General features: G+C 32.3%; 1 protein-coding gene across 1 annotated transcript in view; it reads left to right on the top strand.

Annotated features, from left to right (window-relative positions):
* Window positions 1-1,149: 1,149 nt before the first annotated feature.
* LOC139491304 (probable helicase senataxin) overlaps window positions 1,150-19,962 on the top strand; it is a 66,366-nt gene continuing 47,553 nt past the window's right edge. Inside the window, exons 1-3 of the mRNA XM_071278923.1 lie at window positions 1,150-1,296; window positions 7,001-8,531; window positions 9,157-9,288. Coding sequence (XP_071135024.1) covers window positions 9,169-9,288 — 120 coding nt within the window. The 5' untranslated portion in view covers window positions 1,150-1,296; window positions 7,001-8,531; window positions 9,157-9,168. The remainder of the gene's footprint in view (window positions 1,297-7,000; window positions 8,532-9,156; window positions 9,289-19,962) is intronic.

Genomic DNA, 19,962 nt, shown 5'->3' with positions numbered 1-19,962 from the left:
AAATAATGACTAAAACATCATTCTAAGGGGCATTCTGTTTCAATTTGCTTGGCGTAAAATAAATCATATTATTGTTATTTTTGAAGATAATTCGAAATACACATTCTATTGTAGAGTAACGGTACTTACATTGTGTAGTACGAACGTGGTAAAGTAGCTAAGTGATAAAATAAATTAATTCAAGAAAAAAAAATATAACAATACAACCACATGCAAAGTTAGTAATAAAAAACTTATTATTCAATTTTTTTTTATCGTATTATTTCATGAAGGTATGTCATAATCAGATGATATCGGACATTTTACGAGTGTTAAAAAGTTTTCATGCAAAATAAAGAACATTTTAAAAATGTAACTAAATGACTGTTAAAGAAAGAAGTTAATAAATTATTATGAAGGAAGGAAAATTTTAACAACTGCAGTATATTATCTAGATAAAAGAACTCAGATTACAGGTGTTATAATAAACAACGGCATGCAGGATGTTCCAATTTGCAGGTATAATATATCATGTATCAATGATAAGCTAATTTGTCTCTGGTCTTATATACTTTTAAGATGTTAAAAATTAATAATGTCGAGCTCACCTGTTAATTAATGCTAAATTATGCAGAGATGCAATAATTTTTCTAATTAGAAACAGTTCAAACTTTCCCACATTCGCATTTTATTTATTTAAACACCAAAGGAATACTTTTGCGGCCTATAGACTACTGCTCTGGGAGAAAAAGAAAGGAAATGATACCTAAGGCTTTACTTTTTGCTAGGAATAAAAGTTTATTCTTGATTTCGGGTTTCTCTCTCATTTATATCGTCTCAAGCAAGATGACCCCGTGAATTAAAAGACCGATTTATATGACAGGAAATGGAACTCCGTCATGATTTTTTATATTATTCATCATACTTCCGCCTGAGCCAGACATGGTTTATAACTCTGCGGGTGCGCTGTTGGTATCCCGATTGATCTCGAGCCGCGTTTCCATTCCTTTTAAATATACAATTCCTTGCCATATATAAGATATCATTATTCCAAACTTTAGTTGTTTTTCTCACGGTCTCCATTAAAAAAATATCCGGAAACTATGTTACACCGGAAACATTTTGTGTACTTAGTGTTGTTAAATCATTTCCGGTGGAAATAACCTTTTTGTTTTTGAACTATTATTAACCACTCTTATTTTAGCGCGCTGCAATTTGCTTGTAAGTATAAAAACATTGCCATCCAAGAATCGTAAAACAAGAATGTTACATAAACATAGGAAATACAAGAAATTACTCAGGTATTTAATCTTTTAAGTACCGGTCTTTGTAAAAATCATGCAGAAGGTGATTCATGGCATGTCACAGAAGTAATTTTTTTTGCCCTATATCATAAGAACTTTGGTAGATGGTCAAAATTCTGTCTTTATTTTCCCTGTATTATGCCCGTTGCCATGGTAACCATCAAATCAACATTTTGCCTGAATATGTGAAAAAATACCCTTTTTGAAAATATAAAATAAGGGAATTTAAAGTCCCATAGAAATAAAGTTAATCAATACAAAGGATATGTATATTTACAGTATTGACAAACAAAACCCCAAACTATATAAAAACGTTAAAATTGTGAATTTACTAAATAGTTTGTTTCCATAGCAACCATTTAAAAATGTGTTAAAATTCGAAAATGAAAAATTTCAAAAACTTTAAAATTTTAAATCTGTTTATCTCCCAAGACCAACAATACCATGACATGTCATTGACAAATTTTGAAAGACCACATTCTATATATTCAGAAAATAAAAAGAAAGTCGTGTGTTTTTTTTTCTTTGAAAAAAAAAATTTAGTAAAAAATTGTCAATTTTCACCAAAATTCAGATTAACAATCAGATGAATAATCAAAAATTTTGAACTTAAAAAGCTAAAACATTCCATTTATATGTGCAATTCTGACACACATTTGTTAATTTTAAAGGAGAATATATGATAAATGAAGATATACTTGTACAAAATGAAAAATCATCACTCTGGGTATGGTGCACCCCCCTTTTTTTTCGATTTTTTTTCTTTTTTTTTTTCAAAATTATAAAATTTGTTGAAAGAAATGTGGTATCTCATTGTGTTTACTTGTGAACTAAGTATTTTAAGAATTTAAGCATAACACAACTTCTAAAGTTGAGGGCAGCATATGTACCCCCTCCCTTCAATCTTATATGTAAGATTTCTCAGAAGTTTAAAAAAAAAAATGGTAATACGCATAACCCGTTGTCGTGTCTAAGACTGATGCTGTCAGTGAAAAAGAATAAAGTTGAATCCAAAACTTAATTACTAGTAAGTTTATGTATAAAGATAAGAGGATGTGTTGTAATTGTCAATGAGACAATTAACTCTCAACCAGAGAGAGCAAAGACATAGAAATAAACAACCACAGATCACCGTATATCCTTCAACAATGAGCATAACATGATTATCTATAAAACAAATCTTAATGAACATTTAAAAAAAAATAGCTCAGGATACTTTCTCTTTCAAAATGGCTATAAAGAAGTTACAGTAACAATTTAATGTAACTCATTGTTGGTTTTTGAAACAGATTGATGCTTTAAAAACTTTAACCCTAGACTAAGATCTGCTAAACAAGAAGACTCACCCTGAAATGTCTGGTTGGTTTTATTTATAATTGAATTACTTTTGAAACTCTGTAAGTGTTATGTAAAGATTTTAATACAAGTATCATATTAACTTAACATTATCAATGTTCTAAGAAAATGAGGTCAGGGTAAGATGAACTATGTCAGACAGACGAAAAAAAGAGAACGGAAACGGAAAATTCAGCATTTTTTCCATTTTTAAAGGGGTATAACTTATTGACAGTACCTGTTACACCAATAACATTCTAACTGTTCTGAATTTTATGGAAATAAGCATTGTGTATAAGTTTCAAAACATTTGGTTGTGGCAAACTTAAGTTAGAGAACGGAAACAAAAAAGTCAGCATTTTTTTTCCATTTGTATAAGGGTATAACTCTGGAACGGACGTACTTACAGACAAGGGTACAACTTAATGCCCCCTTTGCTACAGTGGGGGCATACAAATTCTACATGTTCTATCTGAGGAAATATATACCAACGATCTACATTAATTGTGCAAGAATTTGTCAATGTTTCTATTGTATATGGTGGAAAAGGACAGCTTGTCTATTATTTTTTTTAAAACCTAACTGAATTATTATTTGTATACCGCAGAATAATCACGTTTTTTTATGGTTCTCAAAAATATTATCCTTGTGGCCCTGAGGAAAATTTGCTGGTCCGAACTATTGTATACTGTTTTGATTCTCAAACCTTTATGACAACCATGTGCAATGGCCATTCTTGAATTTTGCCTAATTTAATCAATGGTTATATTTACATATTTTTATGCCCCCGCAGTGTTGGAGGGGGCATTAAGGTTAACCCTTGTCCGTCCGTCAGTATGTCCCAACGTTGGTTTCTGTTCTCTATCTTTAGTTTGCCTCAACCAAATGTTATGAAACCTAATCACATTGCTTATTACCATAAAACAAGACTAAGTTTGGTGGTGTCACTTAAACCGTCCAAGAGTTATGCCCCTTTACAAATAGAAATATTGCTGAATTTCCATTCTGTTCTCTAACTTTAGTTTGTCTTTACCAGATGTTATTAAAATTATACACAATGCTTAAAACCACCAAATGCAGATCAACTTTGAATTTTGGTGGTGTAACTTTCACTGTTCTATGCAATGCCTCTTTATAGAGGGAAAAAGTTGCTGAATTTTTTGTTTTGTATTTTTTTCTTTAGTTTGCCTCAACCAAATGTTACGAAACTTTTACACAATTCTTATCACCATAAAAGTTAGTACACAATTGGTAAGTGTCTTCAGTCATGTCCGTTTATGACTTTTATGATATGGAAGCGGGAGCATCATCTGTGTCCAATGGACACATTCCGCATTTATTTCAAATCTTTTAGATAAGTTAGATTATTATATATTAGAATAAAAAGAAAGGTTCTGTAGTTCTTCTTCAATTTCAATTTTAGCACAGTTAAATCGACATAGTGACAAATAAGTGTTTGCATAAAGGTTTCGATACATGTCGATTTACATGGGAGGTAAATAGTAACAGCCATTATGTGTACATAATCTGACTCTGTGCAATAGTATACTAGTCCACAAAAGAAACGATGCAAGGCAATGTATTTTCCATAGATAATGAAATTGGAAACACTGTACCAAGATTAAAACTGTCCCATTTGTCTAATCTTTACAGAGTGTTATTATCTTATCAAAACCACTGATTTAAGACAAAAAAAATATTTTATTTTTTTATTTTTGTTATATCAAAAATAGTATTTTTATAAATAAACCAGATGCTCCGCAGGGCGCAGCTTTATACGACCGCAGAGGTATTGCACAATACTTAACATAATAATTTTGGACCCCGATTTGGACCAACTTGAAAACTGGGCCCATAATCAAAAATCTATGACCATGTTTAGATTCAGCATATCAAAGAACCCCAAGAATTCTTTTTTTGTTAAAATCAAGCTAAGTTTAATTTTGGACCCTTTTGATCTTAATGTAGACCAATTTGAAAACAGGACCAAAAATTAAGAATCTGAATACACGGTTAGATTTGGCATATCAAAGAACCCCAATAATTAATTTTTTGATGAAATCAAACAAAGTTTAATTTTGGACCCTTTTGGCCCCTAATTCGTTGGGACCAAAACTCCCCAAATCAATCCAAACCTTTCTTTTGTGGTTATAAACCTTGTGTTAAAATTTCATAGATTTCTAATAACTTATGCTTAATTTATTATGCAAAAACCAAGAAAAATGCTTATTTGGGACCTGTTTTTGGCCCCTAACTCCTAAACTATTGGGACTAAAACTCCCAAAATCAATCCCAACCTTTCTGTTGTGGTCATAGAGACCTTATGTTAAAATTTTATAGATTTCTTTTTACTTATACTAAAGTTATTGTGCGAAAACCAAGAAAAATGCTTATTTGGGCCCTTTTTTGCCCTGAATTCCTAAACTGTTGGGACCAAAACACGAAGAATCAATGTCAACCTTTCTTTTATGGTCATAAACCATGTGTTTAAATTTCATAGATTTCAATTTACTTTTACTAAAGTTAGAGTGCGAAAACCAAATGTCTTCGGACGACGACGACGCCAACGTGATACCAATATGCGACCAAAAAATTTTCAATTAATAAAAATCGAAATTAGAACTTAATTTTTTTCGTTTAAACATGGTCTGCTTAAAATTTTGATTGCCATCCGTCCTTGTGTCCATCTGGCTGTCCTTGCAGCGCTCGCACATGTACAAATTATGTCAGATTTTTAAGAAACTAATACTTTAGGTTATTATAAGCAATATCTCGAACAAGTTAGATATTGGTGGTCAATCGACTTTAATAAAAACATTTATAACCCTTGAAAATAATAAATTTATGGAAAATAGCCCCTTTAACGCTCCCACAGGTACAATTCTTGCCAGATTTTTAATAAAACTTATACACTAGATTAATATCAACAATATCTCGGATGAGTTCTATAATCATGGACAATTGACTTTTTTAAAAGAGTTATGACCCTTAAAAATATTAAAATTTATGGAAAGTTGCCTTGTTAGCGCTCTCGATGGTACAAATTTTTTATTTTTTATTTTCAGTTTATTTCTGATAGAACGGACGTAGTTTTTTTTAGGTCACCGTTTCAAAGAAACTGTGAATTTTGCCATCACTTTGCTTCCGTTGTCGTCTGTCCGGTGTAAAATATTTGAAACATTTCCACTGAAACTACTTAACCAATTCCAGTAAAACTTATAAACTGAATGATCCTTAGGATATCTAGAATTAAGTTTGTGTTCTATTTTCTATTTTGTAAAAAAACATGGCCGCCATGGGTAAAATAAGAAAATAGGGGTAAAATGCAGTGTGTAGCTCATATCTCAAACACTAAAGCCTTTTAAGAGCAAATTTTCAGATGAATCTAACAACCCATTGTTGGGTTGCTGCCACTTAATTGTTAATTGTACGGAAATTTTGCAGTTTTGGTTATTATCTTGAATATTATTAATGACAAAGATAAACTGTAAACAGCACAACTTTCAGCAAAGTAGGATCTACAAATAAGTTTATATGACCAGAATTGTCAATTGAATCCGTATGGAGTTATAGCCCTTTAAAGAAATTTTTCACAATTTGTTCATCTAGTTTGCTTCCTTTAAACAAAAATCTTCTTTTGATATTGAATATGCTTAATCAATTTCAGCCCAACTTGGGAGTTATAATCTTGTATAAATTTAGTTTTTTATTTCCTTGTACTTCAAGAAACTTAGCCACTATGGCTAAAATGGAACATAGGGGTAAAATTCATTTTTTGCTTTTGAAGAAAAAACGACAGATACAAAGAACATTTAAATGGAATTGTTAAGCCATTCATTGATATATATTGAAGGGACAAATAATCATTGATGCAAGATTTAACCAAAAATTACAGGTGATCGATTCAGGTTCTTTAGAGTCAATTTTAAAGACCATGAAATAGAATCTAAAGATTTTAAATTTCTGTTTGGGTTGTTCTCTCTTTGACACATTCCCCATTTCTAAAAAAAAATCTAATATATAAAAATGGTGTAGGGGTTCTATTATTGCCCTCACCCTTTGAAGAAATTTCATGTTTTAATGCTCAAAATGTTCACAATTGAATTCCATCTTTTAAATTTATTAATGATTTTTTGAATTTTGACAAAAAAGGGGGGGGGGGGGGGGGGGGCACCATGCCCAGAAAGAAAAAATGTCCTTCTCTACAAAAATATCTCTATCAATCATATTTTCTCATTTATAATTACCAAATTTGTGTCAGGAATGCACGCATAAATAAAGGCAACAGTAGTATACCGCTGTTCAAAACTCATAAATCCATGGACAAAAAACAAAATCGGGATAACAAACTAAAACCGAGGGAAACGCATTAAATATAAGAGGAGAACAATAACATAGTTACATACAGACAAAAATGGCTGTATAATGTATTTATAAATTCCCGTTGAGTAAAAGCCAGAATTGGTGTTTTCAACGTATACCTACAGATACAGATCTACTAAATAAAAACTACCATGAGTACCATAGTACAGTCTACATGTCAACGTATATTTGTTCCACCTAACAGAAGTTCCAATGTCATAAAAAATATTTATACCTGTTCCTGTTGGAACAAATATTCTATACCATTTATTCCGTTTATAGGAACATTTACTGTAATATTTATTCCAGTGGAAATAATATTCCAGAATATTGTTTCCATTTGGAACTTATATTATGAAGGAACTTCTATTCCGTGACATACAGACTTACCTGCATGTCTGGTCATGCTGGTTGGAAAAGTTTTAAGGCCTGGCATCCACTACATGTATATATGTGTGTGCGTGTTCGACTCATGTACATGTTAGGGAGTGTGTGGGTTAATTAACCTGCTTCATCAAACAATTTTTTTTAAAGAATATGTAGTTGCTGCTTCTCTTCTTAACAAGCAACATTTTATTTTTAATTTAGGAGTAATACATGTAATTTGGTTTACACTTATCAAGGAATTGTTCTAACTATACAAATCCTTGTACTAATACAGTAACTTGAGTAATCCATTATTAATAACAAAGAGTGATTGGCTCCTTGACATAATACTTTTATAAACAATGTTAAATACTAAATGAGGTTGATTCTTTACGACTGCACATTTAAAATCTAGCTCAGTGCAGATCTCCAAAATGTACTCTATTATTGACATTGTTTCGGGTAAGCAGGTTAGGGTGAAGGTTGGTATCTAAACATCTTAACCTGCATTTGTTTGCACCTGTCCCAAGTCAGGAACCTGTGGTTCAGTAGTTGTTGTTTGTTGATGTGGTTCATAAATAAGGCATAATCAGTGTTTCCTGTTTTTATTGTTTTTTCCGATTAAATGGATTTACACTAGTCATTTTTCAGGCCCTTTATAGCTTGCTCGGAGGTGTGAGCCAAGGCTCTGTGTTGAAGACCAAACTTTGACCTTTAATGGTTTTTCTTTTACATGTTTTACAAATTGTGACTTGGATTGAGAGTTCTCATTGGCACTCATACTACATCTTCTTACATGTATATCTATTTACATACATTTTTGGTATATTTTGTACAAAGGCTGATTTATCTACATTTAGTATTAACATATATTCTAGCTGAGGAACCATATAGATCTTATTATGATATATACATGTACATGATATAGATCTGCAAATAGTAAAAAAAAAAAATATAACTTAAGTATTAAGGACCTAAAAGCTTGGGTTTTGCAGCTACATATATTCTTGTCCAGATATGCATGTACTATTTGCCACTGAAACACTGAATTGATATATTTACAGAAGTACATATATGCCACTGTAAGTCTTTGATAAAGAATGCCCTCGTCCAATCATTCCTTCACAGAATAGGAAGTAGATGAAGTACGGTAGATCAAACCCAAATCAATAGGCTTGATCATAGGTATGTGTATTCAACTACATTTATCTCATGTTCATACATGTCATAATTCATTCAGTATTTCAATTCTTAGTGACATGTACAATCTATTTCAAAGAATTAACAGGCTCTAATCATGAATATAGTCGCATATTATCACATATTATATATAAACTTAAATAAATACAAAATGTAATGTACATGTACATGTATGCATTTTTCAAATATCACATTATTTTTCAAATCATGCTTATATCTCAGTCACTGCCTGGGTTACCACTTGAACAAGTTATTTTTATTTACTACTACTGGACGTGTTCAATGAGGAGATGCAACTTTGAACTCTTAGTAAAAAAATATGAGGTAATGGTTAAACCCAAGAAAAATTACTTATATTCAAAAACTCTAGAAAAATTGTTTAAGGGTTAGGCAATGCATGTTTTTACATACATGTAAAAATGAGCAAGACTGTGTTAAGTTCAGAATTTTTGATATTTTACTTTTTATATATATCATGTACATGTATATAGTACTTTAGATGTACACTGAGTTAAAAAAAAAAAGGTCAATTAATCAGAGGCTTCAACAACATAACCATGATAACAATGTTCAAAGAAAATGCTTTACTATAGATTCCTTAATTTTTCAGACATAGATATATATGAAAGATAATCTGGTAACCGGACAATCTTTCATTATATGCAAAGAAGAAGGTGAATTCAAGACAATGATGAACAAAAATATACACTTACGTGCTGTGGTTTACCGTCCACACTTTCAAGTAGGTACCCGTGAACACAACTATTTATTTGTGATGGCATGTACATTGTATTATTAACACTATATCATGTAATATATATATAAATTTAGTTGTAGATTTATAATGTTTTATTAATGCACTGCCTTCTCCCCCCCCCCAAAAAAAAAATAAAAAAATAATAAATAAATGGTTTCCCCTACCATCAATGAATCATGATCATTTGACAGAATAAATTAGATACATGTAGATGTATAGTTGATAAAATTAATTTTTTTACTTCAAGAATATACATGATATATATGTATATATCGAGAAAGATATCACCTAAAGTGCTTAACTCAAAATGTCTGCAGTCTTGAACAACTTGTTTAACTTGAAATGTCAATAAAATGCAGGGGCGGATCCAGCCATTTTAAAAAGAGGGGGTTCCAACTATATGTCCCCATTCAAATGCATTGATCGGCCAAATAAAAGGGGGAGTTCCAACCCCCAGAACACCCCCCCTGAATTCACCAATGAAATGTGTATCCATAGCCATGCATATTTGGTTTAGTTTATTAGAAAGGAGGCAGAAACGGAACTATAATATTTGGTCTTGCAGGTGTGACAAATGTGTGATTTTGCAGGATACTGTGTTTCGAGTGCATAAGAGCATCATGCCATGTACGCAACTGTTTGATGTTTTATTTAAGCAACAATTCTTTCATGCCATGCACTTTGCACATTTTAACATTGGTAGGCATTATGTTTGTCAATATCTTTATATGGAGCAAGATGTAAATAATAACAAACCGTACTTGTTAAAAATAGCATAGAGCAAGCGTGACATGATAGAATTTGTTTTAATTCCTAACGCAAATTTTATTAACTTTTGTACTTCGAAGCATACCAGTATAATACATGTTAAAAAGCACCCATTTGATTTGATTAAGCCATAATGTTTGAGAAAATCATTTATTGATCAACAATTTAACAAATGCTTACTCATACTTTTAGAATGATTGTATTTCATTTCATAAATTCAAAGCGTGCAACACCAAAACATTGTTTATTTTGATTTCCAGCACTTCAAAACACAGCTGATGTTGCAATTTCAATTGTGACTTCAATCACGTGCAGCCCATTTTGTATTGGAAATTTAAATTAGATCATGTCTATGTTTTCATAGCAAAAGAAGAACTATATATTAGAACAATTTATAACATATTTATTATTTCAGTACATGTATTATATTTGAATATTTTATTTTTGCTTGACAGAAATATTTTTACAACCTGTTGGGAATATCAATTTGCTTGAGGGAAATACCTATTTGCTTGATGGGAATATCTTTTTGCTTGATGATAATGTCTTTTTGATAAACAGGTATATAGCTTTTTGATGGGTGCGAGTATGTTTTTGCTTGTCAGGAATAGTTAAAAAAAAAATTAAAAAAATTGTTGTATATTGGTATCACGTCGTCATCATTAGCTTTTAACACAAGGTTTATAACCACTAAAGGAAGGTTCGGATTGATTTTGGTTTTTTGGTCCATACAGTTGAGGAATAATTGACCGGTCAAAAGGGTCCAAAATTAAACTTTGTTTGATTTCATCAAAAATTGAATTATTTGGGTTCTTTGATATGCCAAATCTAACCGTGTATTTAAATTCTAAATTTTTTGGTCCTGTTTTTCAAATTGGATAAATTAAGGTCCAGAGGATCCAAAATTAAACTTCGTTTGATTTTAACAAAAGTTGAATTCTTGGGGTTCTTTGATGTGCTGAATCTAAACATGTACTTAGATTTTTGATTATGGGCACAATTTTCAAGTTGGTCCAAATCAGGGGCGCCAAAATCAAACTTTGTTTGATTTAAAAAAAAAAATGAATAAATTGGGTTCTTTGATATGCTTGAATTGAACCATGTATTTAGATTATTAATATTTGGGCCCCTTTATCAAATTGGTGCACATTGAGTTCTAAAGGGTCCAAAAATTAACTTTTATTTGATTTCATCAAAAATTGAATTATTTGGGTTCTTTGATGTGCCGAATCTAACTGTGTTTTTAAATTTTAACTTTTTGGTCAAGTTTTTAAATTGGTCTACATTTAACATGATTAAGGTCGAAAGGGTCTAAAATTTAATTTTGTTTAATTTTAACAAAAATTGAATTCTTGGGGTTCTTTGATATGCTGAATCTAAACCAGGGGTTTCATTATCTTTCATGTTGACTGGTACTTTCCACGTTTCTAGGTGGTACTTTTCTAATTATTCCATGAATATCTTATATAAAAATTCCTACATTTAGGCGGTACTTGTAAATAGCATAGGAGGGTAAAAGTACCGGGTACCGCCTTCTAATGAATGGCCTGCTAAACATGTATTTAGATTTTGGATATTGGACCATAATAGGTAAATGTCCAATTTAAACTTTTTAAGTTCATAGACCACATTCTTTCTTTGTCAGAAACCTATTCTGTGTCAACTATTTAATCACAATCCATATTTAGAGCTATATCAAGCTGAATGTTGTGTCCATACAGTACTTGCCCCAACTGTTCAGGGTTCGACCTCTGCGGTTGTATAAAGCTGCGCCCTGCAGAGCATCTGGTTATGGGAATATGTTGGCCAGGAATAATTATGCTTTACAGGAGTATATGTTGGGTTAATGAGAATACCCTTTTGCTTCACTGGAATATCTATTTGCTCGATGGGAATATTCCTTTTTGTTTGACAAGAATATATAATATATTTTTGTTTGACCAGAATATTATTTTGCTGAAGGAAATGTCTTTTTGTTGGCCAAAAATATTTATGCTTTACATGAGTATTTGTTGGGTGGATGAGAATATCTTTTGCAGTCACTGGAATATCTTTTTGGTTGACAGGAAAATTTGTATTCTTGATGGGAATATCTTTGCCAGGAATATTTATGCTTAAGCTTTACAGAATTATTTGTTGGGTTGATGAAAATATATTTTTGCTTCACTGGGAATATCTTTTGATTGGTGCAAATGTCTTTTTGTTCGACGGAAATATATTTTGCTCGGTGCAAATGTCTTTTTGCTTGACAGACATATCTTTTTGTTTGACAGGAACATCTTTTTGATCGACAGACACGTTTTTTGTTGCATGGACAGGAACCTCTTTTTGATGATGGGAATAAGTTAATGATTGGTGCGAATATCCAGGTTTTTTTTCAGAAATATCTCTTATATTTGCATGAAAGTGATATTTATTTGCTTTATTGGAATATCTTTTTGCTTGATGAACATATTCTTTTGCTTTACAGGGATATCTTTTTGATGGATGCGAATAATACTTATTGTTTGCTCGACTTTATCATTTTGTTTGACCAGAATATCATTTTGCTTGAAGGAATGTCTTTTTGTTGGCCAGTAATATTTATGCTTAACAGGAGTATTTGTTGGGTTTACGCGTTTTGCTTCAATGGAATATCTTTTTGTTTGAAGGAAATATATTTTTTCCTGGTGCAAATATCTTTTTGCTTAAAGTAATCGTCTTTTTGTTGGACAGGAATATTTTTTGTTTCTTTGACAAGATGTATATTTCTTTGGTGGGAATATCTCTCTGCTTGAAGAAAATGTCTCTTTGTTTGACAGAAATGTCTTTTGGCTTGACAGAAATGTCTTTTGGCTTGACAGAAATGTCTTTTGGCTTGACATAAATGTCTTTTGGCTTGACATAAATGTCTTTTGGCTTGACATGAATATTTTTTGGCTCGAAATGAATATTTGTTTGCAGGACGGTAATATCTTTTTGTCTGGTCTTGATCTTGCTTCTGAGCATGGGCAAATACAAGAAAAATCATGTGTAAATCATAATTGAAATAACTCTAAACGCACATCTTTTCTGGATAAATCTACCTTTATATGTAACGACCAAAGCCAATTATGTACTTCAGGGGTCATCGTTACATGTCCACGTGACGAGTTGTGACTGAAAGGAACCTTAAAATAATAGCAAAATTCATCTAATCAACCTTTCGGTAGTTTCTAAATAGTTCCATAATGTAGTAGTATAAACTGACAGTTTTAGCAAGATATGTTATAAATGATGTCCATACCCAGTGGCGGATCCAGAAATTTTCATAAGTGGGGCCCACTGACTGACCTAAGAGGGGGCCCGCTCCAGTCACGCTTCAATGTAAGAACACATTAATAATGTAAAATTTTGATCGAGTAAATTGTTGTTAGCTGTGCCCTTCACTTACAAAGTGAACATATTAAAATGTTTTTGGACTCGAAAATCGTGAGTAACGAGAGACTCGTCCGACAAGATTTTCCCGATTTACCTTCACCATATTGTCATTAACCCTTTAATACAATAATTTGGATGAAATCTTAAAGCAATTTACCAAACAGCACAGATATTTTTTGAAGAGAACAATCCTTTTCCAAGTATTAAAGAAATATGATTATCACAGTGTACAAGCGGACAGTGACACAAAACGGAAGTTGCTGATCTGTCCGACGGCGATCGGCTCGTTGTTTTTCAAAAAAATATAGAATATCAACACAAAGTGTCCCATAATGGATTGTTCAGCAGCTCAAGGTAAGTGAATAACTACAATGATGTATTTTTGACCATTTAAAGCTTATTTTATGCTTTTAGCATCAACCGTCTTTTTAAAATAACTCCTGATCATGAAGAGGGGTCAAAATTTTGCGATTTTTCGAGTCATAAATCTTAACAAAACTCCGAAAATTCAAACATTTTCAAGATTTTTAATCGATACATAGTTGAATAATCATATTCCGCATACACACACAAAAGTTTGGTTCATTTTTTTTTATTATATTGTCACAATTGAATCTTTTCTATTCAAAGTGTACTGTCCGCCTCGTTGCCACCGTATGTTTTCATACTGTCCGATTCGTTGGTCATATTCATGATCGATATCTTAAGCAAAAGTAAGATTGAAACATGCAATTTATCCACATTCATGACCGATTTCCTAGGAAATATCAACATTTATAAAATGTTACTGATTATTACATATAAAAAGCATTGTTAATGCATGCACATGAAAATTTAATATACGTTTCTCTAGTTTGTTTTAGGAAAATGGGGCACGTAGGTGATTTTTATGGTATATTTATTCATACATTCATGTGGAACATTGTTATTTTTATCACTTAAAAACATAAATAGGGGTAATAACTTTTCATGAAAAATACAACCATGCAACAAAAGTTATTTCTAGGCCTTTTATAGCTGACTATGCGGTATGGGCTTTGCTCATTGTTGAAGGCCGTACGGTGACCTATAGTTGTTCATTTCTGTGTCATTTAATTTGTTCTCTTGTTTAGAGTTGTCTCATTGGCAATTACACCAAATCTTCTTTTTTATATTTATAAACGTTTGACACAGAAAATCAAAACAATAGTTTTTTACACCCAGTTTGCGTCTTATTTCACCAATAATCAAACAAATCTCATGGCTTGGAATTCAAGTCAAAAAGAATCAATTGAAAAGTTACGGTGTACTTGAATGGTCCATGAGTTTGTTTTCCTATTGCCTTAGTAGAGGTAAGAATACTTATATACACACATTTAACATGAAGTATGCGGTGAAGCCTTTCTTGTTAAATTTTTTATCATAACTTGCATTTATTCTGTATGAGTTATTATTCAATTCTTATATGTACAAATCATCGATTAAATAAATTAATATGAATACATTCACGTTACTTAATACATGTATTTGTAATCGCTTAGACAGTTGCGGATCCAGGCGGTCGGGGGTCCGGGGTTGGGAACCCTAGTTACTTTTTTTTTAATCTTTCATCTGGGTATGAATTCTCTCTTAACAATTTCTGGATCCGCTCCTGAATTATATTTTTGTAAGTTTAAAAAACACGAATATCAGTGAAATTAACAAATATGGAAAATATGGGGCCAAAAATACCCGTCCCCATGTACCTACGATTACATCTATGTTATAGTATACATTATGATCGAAATGTTAAAGTCTGATCACGGATGCAAAGTAAGAGCGTATTTTCCTTTTGAAATGTCTGTGAAGAAAAGGACACGATAATTTTAAATTATTACATGGCATTTTCCATATCGACCCTGGTATCAGCCCTAGACTTCCATATCAAGCCAGAGGGCTTTAGCCCGAGGGCTTGATATGGGTCGAAGGCTGAAACCAGGGCCGATATGTAAAATGACATGTCATGATCTATTTATCACATATTTCCAAGTTTACTTGGGCTGATATGGATTTTCAAAAGCTAATATCGATTCTCAAGGGCTGATATCGATTTTCAAAGGCTGATATCGATTTCAAGGGCTGATATCAATTTTCAGGGGCTGATATGGATTTTCGGGGGCTGATATGGATATTGGAAAATAGCCAACTTTAACTTCCTGCTTTATCTGACCATGCAAAAGCATACATATCAGTTCAAAATGTGTGATAAAAATATATATAAATGCTTTGATAATTATGCTGAACGATTGATCAAATATAAATCAATGAAGTTATCAAATATTATTATGTTCTAAACATTACACGCCGTATACCAACATGGCATAAGCTGAACAAAAACGGGCGTGGGCCCCCAGGCCATCCTTATCGGTTTTAATTTCATTTAAAATTTACAGAGATTGCGGGTCAACTTGTTTTGTGTCCGCTCCTCCATTCTTGATGCAAACATTAGTGAGACCCCTTTTATTTTTATAAAATCTGGATCCGCCTCTTATTGGTCATATGCTTTAAGTAAATCTTTTATGACCATATCTAAATCTATATCTTGATTGTAACCTGCGTCATCGAAGTGAAAGAAAGTCTCGTAACCGCTATACTTCGTCATTCACTCCGTCCGTCCGTCCGTCCGTCAAACCATACGAAATACTTTGGTATATTACCAAAGTTTTCTGATCATCTTTAAACAAGAATTATTTTACATTAAATGTGGACCTTGTGATTAATTTTGTGAGTTGTACAACTATAAGGATTACTAGTACTCATCATGTATATCTGAAAATATAAGCAAAACATTATTTAATTGATGTTCTTAAGTGCGCTGCATCACTCACTATCATCTACTGTTGTTTTAAAATAACTTTTAAACAAGAATGTGACCATAGTACACGGATGCCCCACTCGCACTATCGTTTTCTATGTTCATTAGGCCGTAAAATTGGATCAAAACTCTAATTTTGCATTAAATTAGAAAGATCATGTCATAGGGAACATGTGTACTGAATTCACCATGCATTTATTAGAATATTATATCGGTAGAGAATCTAACAACAAGGTCCGCAAACGATGAATACGAGCAGCAGACATGAGTAAAGGTTCTGGAAGAGTGACCAATGTCCCCCTTTAATTGACACGAGATCCAAGCTGAATATATAATCTATAAGTATTTTCCATATATAATCATAGACAGTATCTGTGTTGAATAAAGTTTAAATGTGGATAAATTGCATGTTTCAATCTTACTTTTGCTTAAGATATCGATCATGAATATGACCAACGAATCGGACAGTATGAAAACATACGGTGGCAACGAGGCGGACAGTACACTTTGAATAGAAAAGATTCAATTGTGACAATATAATAAAAAAAAATGAACCAAACTTTTGTGTGTGTATGCGGAATATGATTATTCAACTATGTATCGATTAAAAATCTTGAAAATGTTTGAATTTTCGGAGTTTTGTTAAGATTTATGACTCGAAAAATCGCAAAATTTTGACCCCTCTTCATGATCAGGAGTTATTTTAAAAAGACGGTTGATGCTAAAGCATAAAATAAGCTTTAAATGGTCAAAAATACATCATTGTAGTTATTCACTTTAATACCTTGAGCTGCTGAACAATCCATTATGGGACACTTTGTGTTAATATTCTATATTTTTTTGAAAAACAACGAGCCGATCGCCGTCGGACAGATCAGCAACTTCCGTTTTGTGTCACTGTCCGCTTGTACACTGTGATTATTATACTGTAAAGACCACAGTACAAGAAGTACATAATATAATCTACCTTTAGCTGAATCGAATTTATGAAGGGCAACTGCTGTCAAACATATTTACGTAAATTTTAAAGCAATGCAACTACATCATATTACATCCCAGCACCTTTGTTCTAACAGGGGTGATCTGAGCCGGATCACCCCTGCCAGATCACCCTAGTTTGAGTTTCTTTGTTATGCATGCTTTCCTTTGTTCTGTAACATTTTGGCGGGAATGTCAAATCCACTATAAAACTTATAATTAATTTTACGGAAAAGACTATATATCAAAATTCACGTAGAAAAAATCCAGTAGATATGCTGGGATTCGAACTCAAGACCTTTAGCATATCAAGCCACGACACATACCACTACTCCAGGCCAACTTGATACGAAATAATAGTAATTTGACATACTTAAAGGAAGCAAGATATTTTTATTAGTGGGGCGAGTTGTCAAACCTTTATTCAGTGGGGTTTTAACCTTTTACGTTAATTTGTGAGTTTTCAGACTGATTGTTCAATTTGATTTTACACTTTTTCAAAGTGGGGCAAGTCGGTAAACAAGATTGGGACGATATTTTTATAAAGTGGCGATATAGCGTGGGCCGATTGGCAAGTGGGGCGAGTTACATTGTTTGATATCTACTCATCGTGTTTGGGGGTCAAAAAGGGTATACATCATATAGTAATATATAAAGTATATTGTTATGGTTGTGTGGCGTTCTAAACTAGATTTTATGAATCGTAAATGGTTTTTCGTCTAATCTAAAACAGCTGGGATGTAAAATAGTTATCCCAGTCGGACTTGGTGTGTCAGTGTTAGATAACCCTCTGGCCTCCGGCCATCGGGGTGATCTTACACTGACACACCGCGTCCTTATGGGATAACTATTAATGATTGCCAATCAGACTTCTATACAACAGAGGTCAAATAAGTGCATAAAAGCATTATAAGCCACCATGCATACATCTTTCAACGAAAAGAGAAAAATCCATACCGTGTCGTAGATTGATTCATTTTCGTGGAAGCAAATTTTCGGGGGTTGAGGCAAACGCATTATCGTGGGTATTTAGTTTACGGGTTTTGCCAGTCTGCATAAACCTATAAAGCCTATAAAAGTATTAAATTAAGAATATAAATTTGTGGTTTACCTGTTCACAAGAACGAAAATTGGTAGTCCACAAACAATAACAATGAACTTCAGTAGTCGGCTATAAAAGGCCCAGACATGAAAAATGTTAAATAAATAACGGCAAATGAAATTGACATGAACCATGAAAAACCACTGAACTACAGGCTCCTGTATATACAATATGTGGCGGGTTAAAACATATTTGTAATCGCTCAAACCTCCCAACATGGTACAGGATTGTAACAACATGCCATAAAAACAATTTTTTAACAATTATTTGCAATTGACTCAAATCAACAATTTACACTCTAGTATAAAAACAATATATTCAATGCATCGATTGACTAGCTGTTACTGAAAGCCAGTGCAAAGTCAATTACAACAAATAAATAACCTAAGTTCTACCAGACCCAAGTATCAATCAGTACACATCCAACAGATTTAGTTTTATTAAGTGACCTTGTGCAATGCCTTACTGTCAATAAATGGTATCAATAGGGTGTAGGATCAGGAGTCGTGGTATGGATATATAGGATGTAGGACCATGAGATTAATATACATTGTATTTAGTGTAATGGTTTTTAAAACAATATTAAGATAAACGCTTCCTACAACATGTACAATACAGACGATGTGTACATATTTAAAGTCATATGAAACCTCAAATTAAAAAACAATATGCATATGTTTTTTTTAAACTAAATGGATAGTTTTCATTATACAACTTATGTACATATACTTTTTTTCTGAGGAATATTCTTTAATTTGTCCACATTTAGAAGAAGTTTACTTATTTTTAATTGCTTGCTGCCAGGAAGCAATTCGCAGACATATTTTCCGTATGCGTAGTGACCTAAGCGTGACCCTCCTCTTAAAAATCCGGTGATAGCAATACGCATGAATCTGTCATTAAAATAAACAATTACCCGATTGTATATGTTAAACACGTGCTAAATACCCATGCTTTTTGTTGATTATTTACTATAAGGTGACAATCGGTAAACTTCGGCTTCAAAACACGGCATTTAATGAGTAGCCATATTTGTTAAATCATAACAGATAGAAAAAAAATTGACGATTATACGATATATTTACGTAAAAAATGATAAAATCGTGCACAGAGGACTAAGTTTATGATATATACATGCATTGGTTCAAGAATTGGATGAACATTATTTTTCACCAGACACTCGTTTCTTATTACTTTAACTAAACATGCAGATTTTTCTTAATTTAAATTGATTCAACTGAAAAACAAGTTTACACAGCTCATGTCTAAACTAACGGGCCTCATCAACAACATAAAAAATATATGCACAAAACTGGTGTCTGTATAAGATTTATTTAAAATAAGTTTTGTTCGTTTTTAAATTTCATCAATCAATGTTGTTAAGATTGATCTTGTCAGAATTTGGTCATAAACTGATTCATAACAATACAGGAACATGTCTGCTAGGTTACAGGCGCATTTGACGTACATAGATTAAATTTGCAGCTCTATACGAGTTGCATCCATATTTATCAACGGACCATTTAATTATTTGATAAGGTACAGTTGTATTGAAGTGTAGTGTAAAGACTCGAAAATC

This window comes from Mytilus edulis, chromosome 10 (assembly GCF_963676685.1).
Source record: "Mytilus edulis chromosome 10, xbMytEdul2.2, whole genome shotgun sequence".
NCBI lineage: Eukaryota > Metazoa > Mollusca > Bivalvia > Mytilida > Mytilidae > Mytilus > Mytilus edulis.
The sequence above is the reverse complement of the archived record's forward strand: the minus strand, read 5'-3'. Positions and strand labels throughout refer to the sequence as shown.